Source organism: Siphateles boraxobius, unplaced genomic scaffold (genome assembly GCF_051911475.1).
Source record: "Siphateles boraxobius isolate OS27281-9 unplaced genomic scaffold, OSU_SipBor_1 41, whole genome shotgun sequence".
Lineage (NCBI taxonomy): Eukaryota > Metazoa > Chordata > Actinopteri > Cypriniformes > Leuciscidae > Siphateles > Siphateles boraxobius.
In genome coordinates, this window is record NW_027509042.1 from 2,157,774 (window position 1) to 2,181,330 (window position 23,557).

The 23,557-nt window shown below is 36.1% G+C and overlaps 1 protein-coding gene across 2 annotated transcripts; it reads right to left on the bottom strand.

Annotated features, from left to right (window-relative positions):
* Window positions 1-6,859: 6,859 nt before the first annotated feature.
* mybphb (myosin binding protein Hb) lies at window positions 6,860-23,213 on the bottom strand. Of its 2 annotated transcripts, XM_077197745.1 has the most exons (13): window positions 22,873-23,100; window positions 22,765-22,827; window positions 20,141-20,275; window positions 18,196-18,363; window positions 15,361-15,449; window positions 14,340-14,535; window positions 14,106-14,245; window positions 13,234-13,393; window positions 12,388-12,524; window positions 10,122-10,308; window positions 8,927-8,981; window positions 7,640-7,681; window positions 6,860-7,166 (listed from the first exon to the last, which is right to left on the bottom strand). In XM_077197745.1, exons 1-11 carry the CDS (start codon window positions 23,039-23,041, stop codon window positions 8,950-8,952), a joined length of 1,476 nt encoding a protein of 491 aa, XP_077053860.1. In that variant the 5' UTR covers window positions 23,042-23,100; the 3' UTR covers window positions 6,860-7,166; window positions 7,640-7,681; window positions 8,927-8,949. The 2 variants fall into 2 exon arrangements, with proteins under 2 accessions (XP_077053860.1, XP_077053859.1); XM_077197744.1 differs by having other exon boundaries at window positions 22,765-23,213.
* Window positions 23,214-23,557: the final 344 nt, after the last annotated feature.

Consider the following 23,557-nt stretch of genomic DNA (forward strand, 5'->3'; position numbering starts at 1 on the left):
CAATAATTTAGCACGAATTTGGCTATACTCCTCAACATCAGCTCTCACTGTCTTTGATCACAGGCAAGAGATATCGTCCAGGAATCGTAAAATCAAAATGCTAAAAAAAATAAAAATAAATGAAGATGTCCTCAAACCGCATTCATCAGATCGTGTCTTTCAACTTCCACTCCGTGTGTGCGCGTGTTGTCTAGTAACGAACGTGCTTTCAGCGGGAACACATAATTTACCCGGAAACAACTAATTCTAATTTCTGATTGGCTGGTAGCTAGCATTTAACTCTGTATAACTCGAGACAGATGCTATGAACTCGGCAGAGAACTTCCCTCCGTTTGCCTGTGTCTCGTCCATCGACCAGCCGCCAAAACAACCATTGAGATTGTTTTAGAAGACTGACGTTCCGCTTCTAACGTTACGTGTCGTACAGTGGTAAATCCTGACATTTTGATAGCGTTTTGACAACCTTCACCACACAACAACAAAAAGTTCAACCGTTTCGGCATGTTCAGTTCGACAACGCTACTAGTCCCTTCGTTTTAGTTCGTTTTAATAGAGAATTCGATACATTTTTAAGGTAGCTGCGGTTCAAAGCCTTCATAGCTTCAAGATTCGAATAAACCTTTAAATAAATATCAATCTCGCATCAAACTGTCATGGAATTTAAGCAAACGAGATTTTGACAGGTTTATTAGCCTATTTAAATGGATTAAAGTTAAGTAGAACTTACTTTAAATTATTGCTGGTAGGCCTACAACAAAAAATCAGTGCAACAAAGTAGCTTAATAATATAGCCTACTATTAAAGATAATTCAAATCATCTTGCAAAACGTATGATTAGACTATATTTTGTAAAACGTCACTGAACATATCAGTAGTATGAACAATGCTTCTCCTGTCACAATTTTTTTCACAATATTTATTTTTTACATTGTTTTTGGTTTTAAAAATGGCATCTTATTAATTTGTTGTGTACAGTAATTTGTATAGCCTATCATTTTCAAGCCCTAACAGCCGATCCTGAGTTCCTCATGAGCAAAGATGGCAGCCTCCATTTTGCTTACTTCAGGGGAGATAGTCTATCATTCAAATGAATCACATCAGATGAATCATATATTTTAAAGCTCCTTGACTGCAGTAAATATAATAATTCTTTGGCCCTGCTCTGACTCCAGCCTGCTGCGCTCCAGTAGCATATAACTTAATGTGGTCTATGTAAATTATTAAAGACTGATGGGAGGCGCTGGAGAACTCGCTCTCCAGCATAGCAATCCGTCCACACACTCCAGAACCTCATAATAATAGCAGTAGTTTCTCAGCTACCATATCTTACCCTGTCAGACCGACAGACACGGTCACTGTCTAATGAACTGTGCTGTGTTTCCTCCCAAGGATTAAAACTCATGTAGTTTCTCCATGCAGTTCTAGAAGTTGCCTGTTAGCCGTGCTGTATATGATATTGAAACAGATCTGCCAAGTGATGTCAGCTCCCCACCCCCCTTTAGTCTATCTCCATTTGCAGCCTAGTGCCTCAATACTAATTAAATGGGTTTGATGGAGTCCAATCCGTCAACATCTAAAATCAATGAAATAAAGTCAGGCTTCTGGGCATCGAGGCTTGGGATTCCTTCTACATGATTGAAAATTCCAGTCTGTTTCCTGCAAAACAGACGGCAAACCTAAATTTACACAGCACATATAACTTATTGCCATTTCAGAGATTTAATTACATGTGCTTTGAATGTCTTAGTGCAATGTCAGCTTGATATAACCAAAAGAAACCAAACCAATGCTCTAGAGTTAGTTCCTACCATTCATATTTAATCCTTTACATATTTGTGTTTTTGTTAGTAAACACATGGTGTTCTTGAAAATTGCCAAAATAATAACCTACATAGAGTCCTGCTGAGTGTCACATGGGTTTTATGAATGTCAAACGGGTGTAGCGGACTGGCTCTATGATTAGATTTATTATTATTGAGGCGGCAGCAGAGTCTTCCGGGCCGTGGCAGATGTCCAATCCTGTTTCTGTGCCTGCAGAGCTGTCCTTTGGCAAAGTGGGATGCAGCTTTTGGCCAGCACTATATATTCGACTGGAGAAAACTCAGGCTGCATGACAGAGCAAGAATTCCTCGGATGCATTAAGAAAATTTACAGTGGCCCCAGTTCTTGATTTAAACAAAAAAATATAGATGAATGATTCAAGCACAGTTTTCTGTACTTAATTATGAGGTTTTGACAAGTGAAACGTACTGTAAAAATGCCTTACTTGAGACCAACATTGTTTTTCATTTCATTTTTCTAAATTGATATACTAAAAACAAAAAAGTTTTTCCTTTATGTTTTTCGGTGCACTGAGATTAGATGGCGATATTACTTTGAAAGAAAAAACGAAGCGCCTATAATACGCATCCGCATTACGTCTCCATTTTCACAAATTCGTATTTTTGTAGTTTATGCGGAGATGATAATGGTATCGTTTTCAAAACTCGCACTTTAAAACCCGTTTTCAAAAGTTTGCGTTTTCAGGCCGCCAAAAGACCGTTGTGGTGTAAATGAACGGACAAAACGCATAACGAAGTTTTTCGTTTTTAGTTAAAAACATAATCGTGTAAACGGCCCCTTAGTATGCTGTGTTTAGTCAACTTAGTAAGGGTACATTTAGTCAACAATGTTGTACTAAAAACAGAAACGTTTTTCATTTGCGTTTTCACATACAGACGACAACCTTGTCAAAACCATCCTTTCACAGATCTGCGAAAACGACTAAAAACTCTGCATTATGCTGCCAGGCCAGTAGATGGCGATGTTATTTTGAAAGAAAAAACAACATGCCTATAGACTGAACACATAATACTCATGACGTCACCGTTTTCACAAATTCGCATTTTTGTAGTTTACATGGAGACGATAACGGTATCGTTTTCAAAAACGTGCACTTTGAATCCCCAAAATTTTGCGTTTTCCGGCCTCCTAGTCGTGTAAATGAACAGCCAAAACGCATAAAAGTTTTCCGTTATTAGTCAAAAGTCGAATAGTTTTAGTATACGAAAAACAGTTGGCGAATATGAAGTGCGCATATGATGGACACTTTACAATCCCATGAGGCCACGGGAGAGAATTTATGAATGGAAGTGAAGTGATGCAACTGATGCTAGAAGGTCACGTGACAGTAACAACATGGCGGATGTAGTACATCCGAATTTCATTCATACTACCCATATTCATACTATATACTTAGTGTGCATACTTTATTTCTTTTTTTTAGGCTACCTCACACAGTAGGCTACGTGATTTGTGACTCAGCTTCAAGCATTCTTACATTCTGAAACACCATTAATGAGGCTGTTTATGCAGAGAACATTTCAGGGATGCATGTCAATCTGTTGTGAGCAAGCCTCAATGAAACTTTATTGAGTTTTGTGCTCTGAAATTCGGTTGAGCGCTGTCTGTGCTTCTCGATATCATCAAATCTTATTGCAGTAGACAGAACATCCATTGAGCATCATTTGTTTGTCCAGCTGCGATGTCACAATAGTGAAGCCGGCGGAATGACAAGCACCATAAACCTGATACAATACAGCCGGCTTCATCATTCATCTCTGTGAGGAATGCTGCATATGTTATCAGATTACACTACATCACAGATGGAGTGCTTTGGAAACTAGCTGTGCATCCAGGTTTTTGCATTTGCAAGGCTTTGCAAGTTAAAGACAAGAGAATTTAAGGTGACTTTCTTTATAAATAATTAAATAAAAATGTTGTTTTTAACGTCACGTCGACGTACAGCACAGTTTATCAACCCAGACAACCGAATGTTTTTCTGAAACACTCAATAATAACATTTTCCCTAAAGAATAGCAACGGAATATCAATAATAATTTGGAATCAGTTTTATATGGATCAAATAAAAATCCTTTGAGAATTTGATCTGGTCTTAAACCCGATTTTGTAAATCCCTTTGGATAAAAGTGTCCGTCAAACGAATAAATGTCAATGTGGATGACCTGAAAATCCCATATTTTTTGGTATTCAGATTTCTTTATGCAATAGGATCTTGTTTTAAATGTTTTAATTATTTTTTTCATTATGCAATAATAACAAATACAAAAACAAGACAAAACAGTAATGAATAATAGACAACAATGAGGGTTACAAGGCAAAACCACAAAAGAATATTAAATTAGCTTAAATGTTTTACACCATGACAGAGTCTTACATGGAATTGAGTTTTTAGATTTTCTCAAGGAGATTAAATACATATCAAACTCTTTCTTAAAAAAAAAAAAAAGTTTGTGATCTTGTTTTAATTTTATTTGATTCCTTTCAGATTGTGATGCACCATATTGTGATTACATTAGATCATTCCAAATTATCTCCAGCCATTCCTTTAGGATTTGTGGACAAGATCTCTTCTGTTTCAGATTCAGGTCAGTCTCTGGGCTCAAATAGGCATTTCTTCCTGTTTCTGCAGTCCGGTGTAGAAAATAACATCTCAAGAGAACTGTGCACTGTGACCCCCAACACTACCTCATATACAGGCAGCTGTGAAAATCCACGGATGAAGGCAGCTTCAGATTCAATCAAAGTTTTGAGTATATTTTAGACTCAAAAGAAAGTTCTCAGTTCAGTCCGCACTGAATAAGTCAAGTGGTTGTGTGGGTTTAGAGGTAAAGCAATGTGTTGGTGAAAGATACTGACGCTGTTATGAATCTAGTATGCTCTATGTTATTCAAACAGTTATATTAAAGGTTGTTGAAGAAAATTAAATAAAAATGTAGCTTTCAGTAGGAATAACGAAGAAAAAGAAAGAAATTTGGGGGTCATTGATACTTTTATTCAAGAACATTGCATCACATTTTTCAATATAGACAGTAAAGAAGACGTTACAAAATATTTTTATTGCAAATAAATGATGTTCTTTTGAACTTTGTATTAATCAAAGAATCCTGAAAAAAGAATATATTACTTGTTTCAACAAATATATGAAATAGCACAACTGCTATTCTACTATTTTTACTGTATTTTTGATCAAATAAATGCAGCCTGAGAGACTTCTTTCAGAAATGTTGCCGTCCCCAAACTGTTGAAAAGCATTTTACCTATAAAAATATATGGTATTTATTTGGTACTTCAAGGTAGTTTAAATGGTAATGCTTCATTTTACAGTCCCGTTCCCCATATACAGTACATATGTACTTATTATAGTAATTATAATAACTTGGTAAATAAGTACTAACCCTGAACCTACCCCTAAACCTAACCTTAACCCATGTACTTATATATTACCCAGTACTTTCTTAGGTAAGTACACTGTAAGTACACGTAAATTAACGTACTGTAAAATGAAACGTTTCCGTTTAAGTAATACAATGGAACTGACATGATACATGTCCAAAACCCATGTTCAAATTTGATTGCAATCATGATTCAGTATGAAAATGATATAATGTTAATTATGTTATGTGCAATTTGTGTTGTTCTGACCATGGTCAGCAGAGAGAGCCGCTGTAATGTCGACTGACGGCACGGCTCTGTCCCAAACCTATAGGCCATAGAGAAATAGTGATTATTTCTCTCACTTTCCCAATATTTTGGTATGATGTAGCCTATACTTTGCCAAACTCTATTGGAATCAGTTGTGCTGCTGCCTATGTAGGGAAGACAGCACGGGTTTGAGTGTTTTACGGTGGATCTGAGCTGGGTTTGTTTCTTTGCTCTGAATATGCGGAGTGAATGACTTCTGTTACATCAGGGTTAAAAACAGTAAAGCTGCTGCCACCTACTGTTTAGAAATACACACACAATCTAAACACTGCAAACACATTCTATTGTTAATCAGCATCTTTTTGTCTAGGTCAAATTATTTAAAATTTTAACAAACATATATATTTAAATATTACAATCTTCTTGACTTCACTTAAGAAGCACACTTTTTTTTTTGAGTGATATTTCAACTGGAAATGTGAAATGGGTACAGTTTAGTTACTTTCTTACTGAATACATTCTAATGCATATATTCTATGTGAATATTTAAAAAGCATTTTGGAAATTTCCAGCATTATAAATTCTCAAGCAAAGAAATTTAATCTCAAGCAATGCTTTATTAACCTTAAATCCAGTCCTGCTGTTATTTCACCATGATATAATTATGATATAAAGTCTACCTTGAATGCACCTGAAATGCATGTAATTGAACTATATTTAAAAACAAGTACAGTAGTTTCATAGTGAATCAATGCTACTCTGAGATCCAGTGAAATTCTAAAATAATCATGTTACTCAGGGTCACCTACATAAAAAGCCTGATGTTTTTAGGCCCAAAAGGATCTACTGTATGCAATATCATTAAGCATAAACCTTAGCAAAGTTGTTTTATTTGTGTTGGCACAGGGTTTCATGATGCTGGCCAAACTGAATAAGCACTAGGCTTTAAGATTCTCTGACAGGAACTCTGAGAAGTCGATAATGAACATCATGCATAGCACATATACTCTGTTGAAAGTCTCTGCATTCTCACGGACACATGTATCTTAATATGTGTGTGTGTTTGTGTGTGTGTGTGTGTGTGTGTGTGTGCGTGTGTGTGTGCGTGTGTGTGTGTGTGTGTGTGTGTGCGTGTGTGCGTGTGTGTGTGTGTCCTTCAGTAACCCGTCTGCTCTCAGTTGAGTTTCCGATGCTTGGGAAGGTGTCTTTACAAAGATTGCGTCAGAGTAAGAAATAAATAGCATTCAATTGAATGTCTTCCAAGACTCTGCTGTAAAAAGTGTTCTAGGTCACTCAGACTGTTGAATCTCTGTATGTTCCTGTAAAAGTTACATTCGTTGCACTGACATGACGACAAATGACAAAAGAGATGATGTGGGTGGATGAAAGGCTATAGTTTAATTGAACAAACACTCCTGTTGGTCCGCATGGGACTTGATCCGAGTTACATCACTGGACACAGTCAGGGACGAGTGTGTGGCGATACACAGACAACAATCATTACATGTCAAACACAGGCAGCTGCTGATGTAAATGTCCATATAATAAATAAATGAGCTTTTTCATAATTGTGAGGCAAAGCATTAAATTATGAAAAAAGGAAAATGTCTAATTTTTATATTTATTTTTTATTTCATATGTACATGATTTTTTTCTCATCAGCAAAAGACGTCATCACAATCCTACAAATGTGAAAGAAAAGGTAAAATTAGTAATTATATATAGCACGAATTACATTTTTGGGGGATTTTCTATTATTTCAGTTGAACTCATTTGAACTCATCTATTATTTCAGTTGAAGTATATTAATGCGCTAATTAAAATGGTAAATGAACCGTTATTTGCACTCTTAACAATGGTAAAATGGGACAAAAATAAAATATATGAAAAATAATAATAATAACAACGAATGAATGAATTAATTAATGCATAAAAAAACACCAGTTTTCTACAAAGTTTAATTTGTAGAACTTGTTTTATTATTTTTATTGATTATATAATTAATAAGTAAAATAAACAATTTTCCCACCAGCAAAGAGTATAGAAACGTGCTGCATTAATATAGAACTCCACTGATATGCAGTTGCATATATACTTTGAACATGGCTTATCAGAACTGATGTTAGAGCTGGAACATTCTGGCATGAGTTCTCACCTTTTGAGTGGGATCCCACATTTTTCTGGTCCTTATTTGGGACTAGAGCGCATGCAGAGAGAAAGAACAAGGAACAGGTGTCAGGACAGCCTGAAAATAGTTCTAACACTCCAAGCAACACAAACTCTGCTTTACAGTGTGTTTCTGGGACGAGATCTAGCAGAGGATGTCTGACTGGTGCCGAGTCAGGAGGATGTAATTCAGTCTGTCCGGCGGTACACGCATAGAGTCATTACGAGTTTAATTTATGGGGAATTGCCACTCGGACACCTCCAGCAGCAAGGGGCCGCAATCTCCAAGTTTAGTGTCCCCCATGTAAGGGCAGGGCTCGAGAGGAAGACAGATGTCTTGTCAAGACCCAAATAGATGGAGAACCAAATAGCTTTTTGGCTCTCCAAAGCAAAACATTTAAATTAGTGCACAATAGTGCAAAGCGGTTTCTTTTGTGGGGGATTGTTGAAAAACAAAAAATATGAAATAGTAAAAAAATGATAAATTGTGAAATATTATTACAACTTCAAATAAATGTTTTCTATGTGAATATATTTTCACATGTAAATTATTCCTGTGAATTTTCCTCCAGTCTTCAGGGTCACATGATCCAGTCTTTAGTGTCATTTGCTGCTCGAGAACATTTCTGATTATTATCAATGTTGAAAACTGCTGTTCAAAATAACAGACCTAAAAATAACCTAAAAATCTTTTGTAACATTATAAATTTCTTTACTGGCACTTTTGAAGAATTGAATTCATCCTTCCTGAATAAGAGTCATATTTTAAAAAAACAACTTTATTTGAAGGTGTCCTTGTTACAGTGAAATAATAAAGTTAATATTAATTATGCACTTACTATAGGGTTAGGAGTAGGGGTTACACTTTATTTTAAGGTGTCATTGTTACAGTGTAATTAAATATTTAAGTACAGTGTAATATTAATTAACTACATGTACTTACTATAGGGTTAGGGTAGGATTAGGATTTGGTTGAGGGTTAATGCATGTAATTAGGCATAATTTACAGTTATTACTATGGTAATTACATGTAACATATGTAACAAGGACACTGTAAAATAAAGTATTACCGGAGTATTAGTTACATTTAATTATGTATAATTTATAGTAATTACCATAGAAACTACATTAAAATAAAATAAAGTGTAACCAAAAATCCTTACTGAGCCCACACTTTTGAACGTAGTGTTTTGTAGTGTAGTACTTATATATAGCAGTGAAGTAAAATTACTCTGGTACTTTACACCCCCGAGCAGATCTAAAAATAGAGACTGACCTGTATGAATGTGGGTGTTGAACTTATTTCTTATCGGCATCAGCAATCACAGGCTCTGTTGGGAAAGAAGAGCAGAATGCAGTTCAGTCTGCTGGCTTTCAAAACTGTATTTGTCACCCAAACAAACATGAGTGTTTCCCGTCAGAGTTTTAGCTCAGACATGCGGAGACTCTTGTTCTGTTTGACATGTTCATTTTCTCTCCTTTCAAAAGGCTGTAAATCATTCTACAATAACAATAAACGTGTCCAACCTAGTACAGAGGCATGTAGAGTGATAACTTGACAAACATAAAAAGAGTTCCCGCATCAGGTTAAGCATTTGTATTAACACAGTTTAGATTGGATTACACTTATATTAGATGTCCATAAAGTGATGCTCCATTTGATCCCAATCATACAAGCCTGTTTATGACACACTGACAGCAACATGAATTTTACATATTTATCTTACACTACTTGAATTTCCATGATAAATATAAACTTGATTTGAACTCTGGAATCCATGTTTTTTTTAATAATCACATTGTTTCATATCATTCCATGAATACGCTACACATGATTTAAGTTATTTTCTAACATACAGAGCCTCTTTCAGCAAAAGCAAAATTCTCTCGATTTAATTTATGAATGCATCAGTCAAACATCTGCATCGTTGGTTAATCGCGATGTTAAAAATGTGGCCTTGACTAAATCCACTCTTACAAGGAGCATGTAATGTACATACTCCTTTTCTTAAAAATCTGTGCAATATGATGCAATCTTTTTGATTATTTAAATCCTTGGATTCATCTCAGCTAATGGATAATAATTTAATTCAGTATTTTTAGACCAATGAAAGGCCACAACTTTTCCAGTCATTCACGATTACTGTATAAAAAAATGATTTCACAGACACTGTACGCAATAAGTCAATCCCATGAGATTTTCATGCCTTTTGACTTTGAAAGTCTTAAAATTCCCTGATATTTAAACAATTCCCATGACCATGAAAACTCTGGAGGTCTCAGTGTGGTCAGCAAAACCTCCTCTTTTTGGCAAATAATGAAAATAATGTTATCACAGTGCTGTCAATCAAGACTGAATCTATCACAAACTCATGATGACTGGAAATACTTTTTTTGCATGATCAAAAATACTAAAGGCTCATCACAGACTCCTAAAACACGCTTGAGTTAAGCCTACGATAGTTACGTACGTTTAACCTCCAGTTTGCAGCTAACCAAGGCCTCTCCGTGCTGGTTCTTGGCCCTGCAGGTGTAGACGCCGCCGTCATAGTTTCCAGGCTTGCGGATCTCTAGGGAGCAGATGCCCTGGTTGTTCATTTGCCTGAACTTGGGGTCGTCACCAATAATCATCTGATTCTTCATCCACTCGATCCTGGGCTGCAAATTAGTTGGAAAACACAATGAAAACAAGCCGCTTTTGCAGTCTAGAGTTAGTGAAATCTTTTAAATGCATGCATGAAGATCATGCAACGAGCCATTTCTCACATAGATTGCCAATAGGGTGCAAAAATGAACTTTTAGACGTGCCAGCTCTTAAAAAAACGAAGGTTATCTATTGGCTCTATTTTCTATTGATGGTTCCATGAAGAAGCTTTAACATCTATAAAACATTTCTATTCCACAAAAGGTTCTTTAAAATGTTCTTCACACTAAGGCAAAAATGGATCTTTTAAGAGCTGTTCACTGAAAGGTTCTTTTGGAAATTAAAATGGTTCTTCTATGGCATCACTGACCCTGACAATGTTAATGAACAAGAGTGAATTTCTTACCCAGACTTTGCAAGCACGGATTTCACAGGAAGTTTCAGAGGGGTATGTTTTTTGTAATTTTCTTATGCATTATAGATATGATGTTATCATCCATTTAATCGTGATATTTGTCGGAAAACTATGGTAATACAAACAGTAATCGATAACAAAAACATGATTAATATTCCTAAAGAGCGATGAACTGGCTTACAAAAGTGAGAGCTTATAAAAGCAACAGAAAAGAAGCTGTTTTCCATAAAATTTAATAAATGTTGGGGTTATAATGTTTAGGAACCGTGTTTAAAATAAGCCAACCACTCTAAATCCGTCAGCCTTAGGAAGGTCAAACAAATGAGTTTTGGAAATGTTGTGAAAAAAAAGTCTTCTCTTCACACTGTCTTCTCTAATGCAGCTCAGCCAGGCCTCGTACCCTTTTATGTGTATTCCTTGGGTGGAGTTTATTTAAATGAGTACCATTGTGACTTTATAAGAAACATGTTGTAGTCCAAACAAGCCATTCGTTGTAGTTCTTGAAAAGGGGATTGTGTTAAATATAATATCTCCCTTTGGAGTGGAGTAAAAGGACTAAAGTTGAAAAAGTGGAAAAGCATCATATGACCATTTAATGCAAAAATATTCCATATATGTATTGATAATAAAAACTAGGCATTCCAGATAAATTTCAAATGGTCCATTTTCCATTGTGCTAAAAGTTACACAACTATAAGACTTTTATTATGTATATTTCCATCCCATTGTAAGTTACAAGCAACTGGGGGGTTTATTTACTCACCAAAGCCATTATTACTTGCATTTGGCGCTTGGTGAGTGTTAACTTTGGATGCTTATCAACGCTATGCACACTTTCACTGTCAGGGCCTCCACATATCGTTGTTTGGAAGCTCATCCCATCATAGTGATGTAGGAATCCCACTTATCCAACTCATGCTGTCTCTCGTCTAGTTATCTTTCCCACTAGGAGTTGCACTATCTCCGGTGGTATGTTAGTGGTGGATTCCTACACTTCAGTTGTCACTCAAACATGAATTGTAGAGCAGATCTTGATGGATTAAGTGTTGATTATGGAACAGACTTCATTACAAAAAGCCCATCAGCACAATCTTTCGAATAATTGAACACGTTGCATGAGGTTGCTCTGCTCATAATGATTAGACTGATATAGGAGTCAGAGGTTGTTTACACGTGGAGTGATTCAGGTTATCTGAACCCAAGAGGACAGCTCAAAAAATTTGGTCCAAATTGTTTGTGATCCAATTTCTCACATTCACCTGTCCGCCCACTCACCTGTCAATCAACCACTGCACTAAAACAAGAGTTTTAAACTTTGCAAGTTGCATGCAGCTTAAAAAAAAACCCAACCAATGGGAAAGGTAAAAAAATGCATACATGCACAGTTTACAATACATGCAAAGAACAGAACATCTTCAGGATGTGAAGCATGTGCATTAAAGTTCAATTAATTTAGATTAAAAACACTACTTGAAATATCTGAAGACTTATTTTACTCTAACTAGTGCAGAATCACTGCACCACTTTTCACACGACATCAACATCAAACTTGTAGGTTAAAGGTAAAGTGTGTATTTCTGTGCAACTAGTCATCAATCGTTATAGCAGAAATAATGACGGTTCACAAACTATTACCCGAAAATTGTTCCTGTTTATGGATGCTTGAAAAACCATGTACCTTAGGGAATCCCCTAACGGAGCAAAGCAGCTTGGTGTTATAGCCGACAGTAGTGCTGCGGTCGGCCAGGGAGGTGGTGAATTTGGGTGGCTCGCTGAAGTCGTGTTCCTTGTACTCTGGAGGCTTGTAGTCAATGCCTATAACACATCATAAAGATCAGAGCATGGTGCCATTGCTGAGGACATGGGTTCGATTCCCAGAGAATACAAGAAATGATCAAAATGTAGGTACAGTAAATTGTATGCAATGAAACTTGCTTTGAATACAAATTTCTGCCAAATGCATAAATGTCAAGACCTAAATAAAGCTGAAATATAATTTAAATATTACATGAAATACTTCTAATTGAAATTTAAAATTAAATAAAAATTAAATGGAAAACTGTAAAAATACAAGCTAATTCAAAACTATAATAGTATATAAATTTTAGTTCTAAAATAAGACTGCATGATGACATGACGCACATCTAAACAGAAATATCATGCAGCAAATATGACACTGCTCATGAACAGTGTTGCAGATGCCGTGACGGAAATCGATTTTACAAGATTGCTAGGTTGCAAGGAAGCAGGAAGTGCATGCATGCCTGTCACGTTTTGATGTACAAATAAAGATCTAGATATGCACAAGACCAGTCTTGTTTTGAGGCTGTGGCATTATTTTTGGTTATTTATTTATTTTATTTTTGCATTATTCAAACTATAGGAAAATAAAAATACAATGATACATGGATCTAAAGTACTTGTGCGATATTTTAAGACAGAGATAAGATATAGGAAACTTCAAGACAAATCATGTGATGCTGAGCAAATGTCAAATATTAGAAATGCAGGGAAGTTGATTCACCTGTCTTCTGGATTGTGGCGGAGGTCTTTGTTACGGTGGCCTCTTCGCTGATTCCACACTTGTTCTCAGTGAAGGCCCTGAAGATGTAGGTGTTTCCCATGATCAGGTCTGAAATAGTGGCATTCATTCTGTGATAATGCTCCAGTACTGTGAACCAGTCCTGTGGAGACACAGCAGCTCAGGTCAGCACACTTCAGACACGACTACTGACAGTGCAGGAGTGAATTCCTCACGTGATTTCATTCGATTACTTGGATCCGAAAGGAACTGCATAAATAAACATTGCTTTCGAACACGGCCACCATCAACCACTGATCGAACGAACATACAGTCCCGCCCCCGACTCACGCCATTGGTCAAGGACTAGACAGGTTGCTCAAGACATTTTTTATTTGAGACAATGAAATATGAATGGCGTAGTCATAGTTGTCTCTTCTGCAGATCGAAAGTTCAAAAATTATGAACTTTACACAGTTATTGAACTGAATCAACACTGACCTGACTTGAGCTTAATAATGATACTATTGCCTTTTTAGATCTGAATAAAGTTTGAATCATTGATTCTGTTTTATATCTCAGTGAAGCTGCTTTGAAACAATCTGTATTGTATACAGCGCTATATAAATAAAGCTGATTTGACTTAACTCTGCTTGTTGAGATGGGATAGGAGAAAATATTATAACACCAAAAATTACCTCAGCTCTAATATAGCATGACATTTACATGGTTCTCCAAGGCACTTTCAAGAATATCACAATGGTACCATGCGTAACAAACATGGTAAATGTCAAAAAATGATGCAATTGCAATGGGACCATGTCTGCCATCACAGTAATACCATGGTATGTAGTAAATGTTGAAAAAGCTTGTACCCCTGTCTTTTTGTCGGCCTTCTGGATGGTGTATCCGGTGATTGCTGTGTTTCCGGTATCCTTGGGTTCAGTCCACTCCAGAGCAACATTGAAACCCCAGGTGTCCACGATCTTGATGCTGGCTGGAGGTCCAGGCAACTCTGGTGAACAGGTCGACAAGACAATTGTTGAAAAAACTCCTGCAACTAAGATACACCACAGTCCATGATGTGTATGCTCTTTTATAACACCTACCAACAATCTGCAGAGTTATCTGGGCTTTGTCCTCAAAGCTCTCCACTTTCACACACATCTCATACACGCCAGAGTCGGCTCTCTCTGCGGCACGGATGAAGAAGATGCTGTCCTTGTCGCTGTTGCGAACATTAACCTTTTTAGTATCAATAGGCTGGCCATCCTTTGTCCATGACACAGAAGGTTGTGGTTTGCCCTGGAGGTTAGAAAATAAGACAAGTATAGCAGAGAATTAGCAACTCAGAGTGCTGATATATGCCGAAAACTGACCAAATACATTTTTAGCAGATCCATTCATTCAAAACTGACTCAGAATTGTCTGATTAGTCTTCTTCCTCTCTGAAAATCAAATAAAGATTATTGTGTGCTTGTGAATAATATAATATCAATGAAATAATAAGCCATAAAGTGTACTTAAAGAGAGTTCACTTTCATGACTGTTTCTTAACACACTTTTAAAATGTGCATTTTGTAATATCGTTCAAAAATGTTTGTAACAATTTATGTATAAAGCATTATAAAGGTATTCATAATGTATGTTATAATGCATTGTATCTTTCCATAAATAATTGTAACCAATGCATTATGCTCCTTGTTACATCTGAAATCAGTTGTTTGTCATGCTTTAATGCATTATACTTTCTAAAGGTGTAACATAAGTATTAATGCATTATAACTGTGGTTATAATTATTTATGAGAACATACATTATAAGGTGCATTAGAAAGCATTATTAATGCATTAAAAGTACTTTTATAATGCATTATATGGTAACACTTTACAATAAGGTTTCATTAGTTAACTACATTAGTTTTAACATGAACTAACAATGAACTGCACTTCTACAGCATTTATTAATTGTTTCATTATATTGATTATTATTTATGTTTTAATAAAGTGTCATGCACTTATTATTTATGTTCGACAAATGAACAAGTTTTAGCTAATGTTAGATTTAGCTACCTTAACCATGCATTTTCAGTGAACTTAACATTTTTGTTTCATGAGATTACTGTACGTACACTGAAGGGAATAACAAGGTTGATCTTCTCTCCAACATTTTTCACGTAGCGCTGCCTCAGGTAACGTGGCAGACGGATTTTGGGGCGATCTGAAGGGAGAGAAAAACGGAGTACATAACTATTACATTGTATATATATATATATATATATATATATATATATACAGTATGCTTTCAAACACTATGAGCAAGGTTACATTATTGAGATCTAATGTGCCGTATTGCCAAAGAAAGAAATACATGCTCTTATTTGATTGGTTTATATATAAAAAAACTACTCACTTATTTTATTTTTAATCTCAATCAACAAAACAGAGGAGAAATCCTTGGTTTCAACTCACTATTTAGTGAAGCAGAAAACTGACTAAGCTAACCTTATCGTGACCCGGGCTTTCCAGAATGCAAGCTTACTGTAATTTCATCCTTGGCTGTTGTCAGCTAAGACTGTCTGCATCAAAAACTACCAAAATCTTTTGCAAAACCGTAAGCAGTAGTAAAATGTACTATAAAACACAGAAAGAAATCAAAGGCTAAAAACATTATAAGGAGTCAATTACAATGACACACTTTAAGCTAGCCCACATGCTAACGGTGCTTCTGTTGAACTCATTACAGCTTTTAATAGATCAGTTCTATTACACCCCTGTCACTAATAACTTATGATGGAGATCTTTAGTTACATTAAAACTGCTGAATTACAAATAATACAATATCACAGAATCGCAGTTTAACATTAATTTCTAACAGAGCACCTACAATGCAAAAAAAAAAAAAAAGAGTTTCTTTTTTTGCATGCATGCATGTAATTAAGCAGCCTCTGCATTATAGTCAGCATATAAAATGAATGATTTGTCTCTGGAAATCTCTGTGAAGTGTTAGCCGAATGCTAACTCTTACAGGCTCCAGCATGCCTCTAAATAAACATAGCATCTCTAGCGAGCTAAAAAGTGTCATGGGGTAACCTTAGATGCCACCTGACTCCTCATGCAGAGCGAGAACATTTGGGAATGTATCCCACCCTCCGATTTGAACCTTTCACACTTGTCGCCATCGATCTTAAAGGAAGTAGCTTGACATTGGTCCAGGCGGCTAGCTGTCAATGGCTTTGAAGCCATGTAAATAATCCTTGCTAATGCACAACACTTACCAACTAACCATTTTCTAATTTTTCTTTTTTTTAATAGGAAAAGACATTTCATGCTTCGGTGCATGAAGACCTTTAACGGGAGATCTGCTAAAATTTCCCTCCCCCTCTTTTGCGTAGACCGGCTTCAAGTTACATTCCAATCCCGCTTGACTTTCCATTCTACATTTATGATTTCTTTCTTTAGACGCTGGACACTCTTGGAGTATGTAAAGCGACTGCAAGCATTCCTACACAAAAACTGGTTTACACAACGGCTGCGATAATGTGGTCGAATGTAGAGTACTTCTACTTTACCTGCCTCTTGTTGCTTCACAATGTTTGATATCTCAGATGTTAAAAGCTACTCAAAGTACAACTAACAACAGTAAAAATCTCACTGTGCCGTTTATAATATGCCACAGCAACAGATAATTCTACATTGTAGACACAGACTTGCTGAGATCAGGCAGAAGTCTTCTAAGACAACACCTCCTCATGCTAAAGCCAGACCCTTGTCAGGTAGATTTATTTAGATTTATTTTTCACAACTGGTAACCACTCAGAGCCAATTAGGGGCCCTGTAGAACAGCATGAGAAGTTTGCCTGACGTGGTACCAGTTTCACCTCTCTAGATAGCTCTGAGGTCTAGGATACTTGAGATTTGAGAGGTGGCCCCTGATCTTTAGAGCGGCTACATGTGCAGACAAACTCTATGCTCCAACATTTACAGTAATTATGTCCAAAGAAAACTGACTTAGATCTGAAAAGTGAGAGGGTACAATTTATGAAACTTCTCGGCTTGGCACATGAATATTAATTTAATCAATGAAAGTCATCTTAGTAATGCAAATCATTTTCTGTGAATGCCGCTATAGGTGGCCAAATGTACAAAATCAAAGAAATGGCAGAAAAACAAAATGCTGAAAATGGTCAAATAATTACGTTTATGTATTTATGATTACGATAATACAGTAACAGTCTGCAATATCAAGCCGCATAACAGATTTTTTTGTAAAGCTAAAATAAATGGAAGCGGATGAGACCGGAAGCATTGACACAATCAAGTTACAATGGCGGGGCCCACTTACATTAAGAATAAGGTGAATAAGCTTTTGGTTTTTGCTTTACATCAGCAGTTGCACTTTTTTCATTGCATTGTGGCCACCCAAGATGAAATTGTTACAATGGCTGTTATGTTACACTATCATTCAAAAGTTTAGGGTCCGAAAGAGTTTATTCTTAAGATCTATTCATATTTTATTCAGCAAGGGTGCATTAAATTTATCAAAAGTAAAATAAATAAAAAAATAAATAAAAAAAATTCTATTCATCAAAGAATCTTGATTTTTTTTTATTACAGTTTCAACAAAAATATGAAGCAACTGTTTTCAACACTGATAATAATCAGAAATGTTTGCTGAGCAGCAAATCATCATATTACAATGATTTGAGGATTTGAAGGATCATGTGACACTGAAGACTGGAGTAATGATGATGAAAATTCAGCTTTGCATCAACAGGAATAAATTATATTTTAAAATATATTCAAAAGGAAAACGTTTATTTTAAAATGTAACTAATATTTCGCAATATGACTGTTTTTACTGCATTTTTAATCAGATATATGGTGGGCAGAAGAGACTCTTACTAGGCCTAGATTAGTGAATGTGTTTTCAGAGCTTCATTCTGGGCAGTAAAAGCTCGGCTTACCCACGACCTCTCTGACCAGGACGGTTTCGGGCAGAGCTGCGGGGGGGCTGCGGCCGCCGGGGTTCACGGCCACCACCCTGATGTTCAGCCGGTCGCCAGTGACCTGGTTCTTGATCACATAACGGCACAACACCGTGAGCTCCTCGTTAACGGCTTTCCAGTCAGAAGCTACAATAGAGAGGAACATGAAAAATGAAGAGTAAGAGCATCCAGTCGGTCATCCTCTGAATCAAGTGATCATCTAAGATTTGCATCCCATTAATTATCATAAAAATTGACTGTTGATTTTTTGAAAAAGTTTATTTCGAATTTATGTAAAAAAAGAACATCTGACAAGAAAATGAAAATCAAGTAGACAAATCAAAGTGATAAGAATAACACACAAAATGAATTAACAATAGTTACAGCCAAAGACTTTTTAACTCTTGTCAATGTCCATTACATTTTCGATTAATTGCACATTGATTGTAAAGCTTTTGAAAGGGCCATATTTAAATAATAAAACTTCTAAAAGATTGTATTTAAAATTTTTCAATTAACAGTTAAAAGTTTTGATCTAAGATTTGCATCCCATTTACAATCATAAAAATGTATTGTTGATTAACGGTACATTGCTTTTAGAAAGGACATATTTTAATCAAATTATTAAAAGCATTATTATTATTATTCTTAAGTACTATTATTTAAAAAAAGATCTAAGATTGATTGTTGAATACTTGCACAATGAAAGTAAAGGTGATATTTAAATAAAATGTAAGTATTATTATTTAAAAAATAGGTTGCACTTTATTTTACAGTACGTGTTTAAGGTTAGTTTTAGGATGTAGGTTCAGGGTTAGTACCTAGTTATTACTCAGTTATAGTAATTACTATAATAAGTAAATAGTATGTATATGGGGAACAGGACTGTAAAATAAAGTCCTACCAAAAATAGAAATACATTTTTAAAAATATATATTGAAATAAAAAATAAGTCAAATTATGTTCCCCACACTGTTCCTGAACAAATCGATATGCGAGTGGATATATCCTTTTTTCCCCTCAGAATTTATTTGCACTCTTAACTGCTGTGTGAGCAAGTTTAACTGTTTTTACATGTGCAACTGACATGACTGCAACAGTCATCCTGTTTAGCTGGCAGACTTCTGTGTAGCACTTCAAGAAATGCCTCACTCCATATAGGGACACAACTTAGGTGGGTGTACAAGCTGCCGTTGACATATTGGGGACAGGTGCAACTGAGAGTTTTGACCAGCCAATAAAATGCTAATGAATATTGAACGTTGCGCAGTGTTTAATTTAAGGTACAGTTTTGCGGGCTATACTGTAATCAATTGAAAAGGCTTTTAGATTTTAAATGTAATCCTCATTGAGGGTTTTATTAAGCCAATGAAAAAACTGCTTGCAGCTGCCCAGTAAGTTGATGCCTAAACAGGCGGCGTTTTTTATTTTAATATCTAGAACAAGTTTCGGTTATGCATTTAAGTGCTGAGTAACTACATTTACTTACTATAGGGGGTTACACTTTATTTTAAGGTGTCATTGTTACAGTGTAATTACATATTTAAGTACTGAGAAATATTAATTACCTACATGTATAGGGTTAGGGTAGGATTAGTCTTTGGTTGAGGGTTAGTTGCATGTAATTATGTATAATTTACTGTTATTACTATGGTAATTACATGTAACATATGTAACAAGGACACTGTAAAATAAAGTGTTAGCCTATAGGGTTAGGGGTAGGGTTTGGTTTCAGATCAGTTGCATGTAATTGTGAATAATTTATAGTTATTACTACAGTAACTACATGTAACAAGGACACTGTAAAATAAAGTGTTACCAAAGGTTCTAGTAGGAAGGGTGTTATGCAACATTGTATTTGGACGTGTCTTGATCCCTTCCTACCTCTAAAGAAGGCTGAATTTGTTTAGATTTGCGGACTTACTTCCTTCCTTGCAGATTTCCACAGTGTATCCATCCAGACCAGAGTTTCCAATGGTGGCTGGAGGTCTCCATGAGATCGTGACTGAAGTGTCATTGACATCCTCAACGCTGAGCTCGAGGGGCTCGCTGGTTGGCTCTGGGGAGCAAACACACACATTCAATATTTGAAAGTAAAATCGGACTCTCCATTTAATGTCACAATTGGAAATGTCACAAAGCATGGGTGAAACTGAGGTGATCTGAAGGTTTGGATTCCCGTGGGTTTACCTGCCGGTGGAGGAGGTGTAGGTGCTTTGACTTCCTCAGCAGGCGGAGCTTCAGCATCAGCTGGTGTTAAATAGGCAGGGCACATTAATAAAAGCAGCATTTAAATAGGGCTTCAGGCATTAGTTTAGTCTAAAATTATGAAATCATAACCCAGTTCTAAGTCTTTATTACTCAAATGTGTTTTAAAGTCAACATGAAATCAATACGGGCATGCTGAAATCAAGATCAAGTTGTTTTCACGTTGAATATCACAAAGTAAAATGGGTTGCGATTTGCGAAAACTATCTTTCATGTTGACTTTGACTTTTTCAGTACTGGGAAGCATCAGGTGTTTTGACTACAAATGCAGTGCGTCATGTAAAAGTACAGTAGCTTAGCATTGGTTTACCATGGCTATTACCATCAGCAGCGTCTGCAGCGGCTCCTTTAGCGATGTGGACAGCAAATCATTTATAATTGTTAGTAAAATGTTAGAAGGGCCCATTTCGGCTCATTTTGCATGCATAGAATATAGTTTAGAAAACAGAAACAAGTAGTCGTAGAACGATACATCAAACAATATCTGCTCGTTTTGAGATTACAGGCATCCATATATAATGGATAGTGCATATTATCTGTATTAAAATTTAATCTTGAGTAAATATAGTTTAAAATGATAAGAAATGACATAATTTAATGATAAAAAAAACTTTAAGCTGTACACAAATAAATAATGAATATAAATTATATTCATTAATTTTGTGTCCATCTAATATGATTATTTTAATACAAAATAATATATCTTAAACCAACAATCACTGAAGAATTCCCCATAAGCATTAATTTACCTTCTTACTGGAAAAGACTGGGCTAATAAAAACACCATGGTTAAATATTTATTATTATTATTATTAATATTAGTTCTCTGTGGAACTGTAAATAGAGCTGTCTGTTTGTCACAAGCTCTAAATACCTCTGGCTTATAAAGGCATCAGCAGATATAGCTGAGGTTAAAATAATAATTGCACAGGTGATGAAAAGCATGCTTTGTTCTTGTTATAAAGTACACAGATTATCATGTATATTATTGCAGATTATAGCGAAAGACTGAGTTTATGAACAAACTAGTTTTGTGCATGTGCTTTGAATATTGGATTATTTGTCTGTATTCCTCAAAAGCTTTCAAAGGAACTATGTGTTATTCTGCACTCTTGTGAGAAGTAAATGTCTATATATTGCCTGTATATTGTCTGAAGTTCTTTGGAGTAGCATGTAAATAAATATATGGTAATCACTGAATACTATCTGATAACATAGTACTGCTTTAGTACGTTTCTCTACGGGAAAATAACAGAAGTAATATGTTATTTTAGGAGAAACTATGGTTACATGACATTTCTGAATAATATATTTTTAATTTGAAGTTTTATTGTCTTCTTTAAGTTTAGATAATAAAGTCGAGTAAATGAGGAGAACAGGGTGGGTCAGGGCGAACAGCTGGTATGATCAGTATTAGAAGTTAACAGGTGTAAACGCTCACTGGTGTTTTTTTAAACCATCAGCTGTAGTCAGGCGTTTTCCAGTAGCTACCAAGAGTTCTTGGCTCCAGCAGTAATGTGCAATGAGTTCTCATGTATTAAACGTTAATTGTTACATGGCATGCATCTGTGTTAATATTGCTTGTTTGTTTGCATGCTTTTATTATTGTAAATGATAGAGTGGATCTCATAAAAGTAGGGTCATATTTCACCAACAAAGATAAGAAATTATATTTTGCATAAAAAAATTACACCTATTTTTACAACCATCAAGACTTTTTCTTAACATGCATAGTAACAATGTTCGTGACAAGCACATGCGAAAATATTTAATTATCACTGTAATGCTAAAAATAATTATTTATTATTTAAATGGTTCTACATGGCAGTATTTTTTGTTTTTAATTTAATACATGGTGATTTTAAATATGCAAAGCATAATTTATTATTTTTTCTTACAATTTCTGACTGAAATAAGACAAAAATTTAGAGAGATCCTAAGATCCCAGTCACTGACGTTTGCCTACAGAACAACCACTGGCTCTGCTCCCTTTTACCTCATTACTTCAGACTTATGTACCATCCAGAAACTTGCACTCTACAAGCAAACGTCTTCTTGTGGTACCATCTCAAAGAGGCACAAAATCTCTTTCTCGGGCCCTTTACTATGACTGGCCCCTCTGGTGGAATGATCTGCCTAACTTTCACTTTGATGCAACTTTTTCAGAACACTTTCTCTTCTATTCTATTATTTAAAAAATTACACCCATAGAATTGCACCTTTGGCGATTTGATTTCAAGAAGCATGGAAGAGTTTGGGGTCCACATGCGCACTCAGTACCTGCAGGAGGAGCTGCTGGTTCTGCTGGTGGAGCTTCAGCAGGAGGAGCCTCCACCGGTGCACCTTCAGCTGGGACGGCTTCTGCCGGTGCACCTTCAGCTGGGACGGCTTCAGCTGGGACGGCTTCTGCTGGGACGGCCTCCACTGGAGCAGCTTCAGCGGGTGCTGGTTCGACGGGTGCCGGCGCGGGCTCAGGTACGGGTTCTGGCGCTGGTGCGGGTTCCTCCTTCTTGGCGGCCTTAGCCGACTTCTTAATAGGGGCTGGTTTCGCCGGCATGCTTGTCCGCTTTAGGGATCCCTCTGACTTAATAAGTCCTTCGGCTCAGTCTGAAGAGGGGTCACCCCCAGATTTATAGCCTAGGCCATGTGGCGCTGGTCAACTCCTCCCCACAAGAGTTTCAAGTGACTAGTGAGGGAGTGAACGGAGCTCTCAACATCACTGCCACTTCAGCTGTATATACAGAGACTGCAGATAAGAAGTGTGCGGGTTGGGGGGAGGGGTGTCTTGAAAAGTAGGCCTACAAACTAAACTGATTTAATTACACACATTGCATAATGAAGACGACAACAACAGCATTTAAATGTTTAGTAACGACAAAAGAACCTTGTTCGATGGTTCAAACAAGTTCAACACTCTTCAACAATAAAAACAAAATATGAAGCACAAATGTAATGTTTAACTTAAGTAATTTTTGCTTCATAGTACGGATGAATTGGATCATCGAAGTTCAGCAGCAAAGACATTAGTTAATAAAGTGAGATTAAATACATAAAGTATATTTGTGTTAAGATA

Coding starts and splice junctions, on each gene's coding strand:
- mybphb (XM_077197744.1), bottom strand. CDS start 23,041: ATGCCGGCGAAACCAGCCCCTATTAAGAAGTCGGCTAAGGCCGCCAAG. Junction 18,364..20,140: donor GGAAATCTGCAAGGAAGGAA/GTAAGTCCGCAA, acceptor TCTCTATTGTAG/CTTCTGACTGGAAAGCCGTT. Junction 8,982..10,121: donor CTGCAAACTGGAGGTTAAAC/GTACGTAACTAT, acceptor CTTTCCCAACAG/AGCCTGTGATTGCTGATGCC.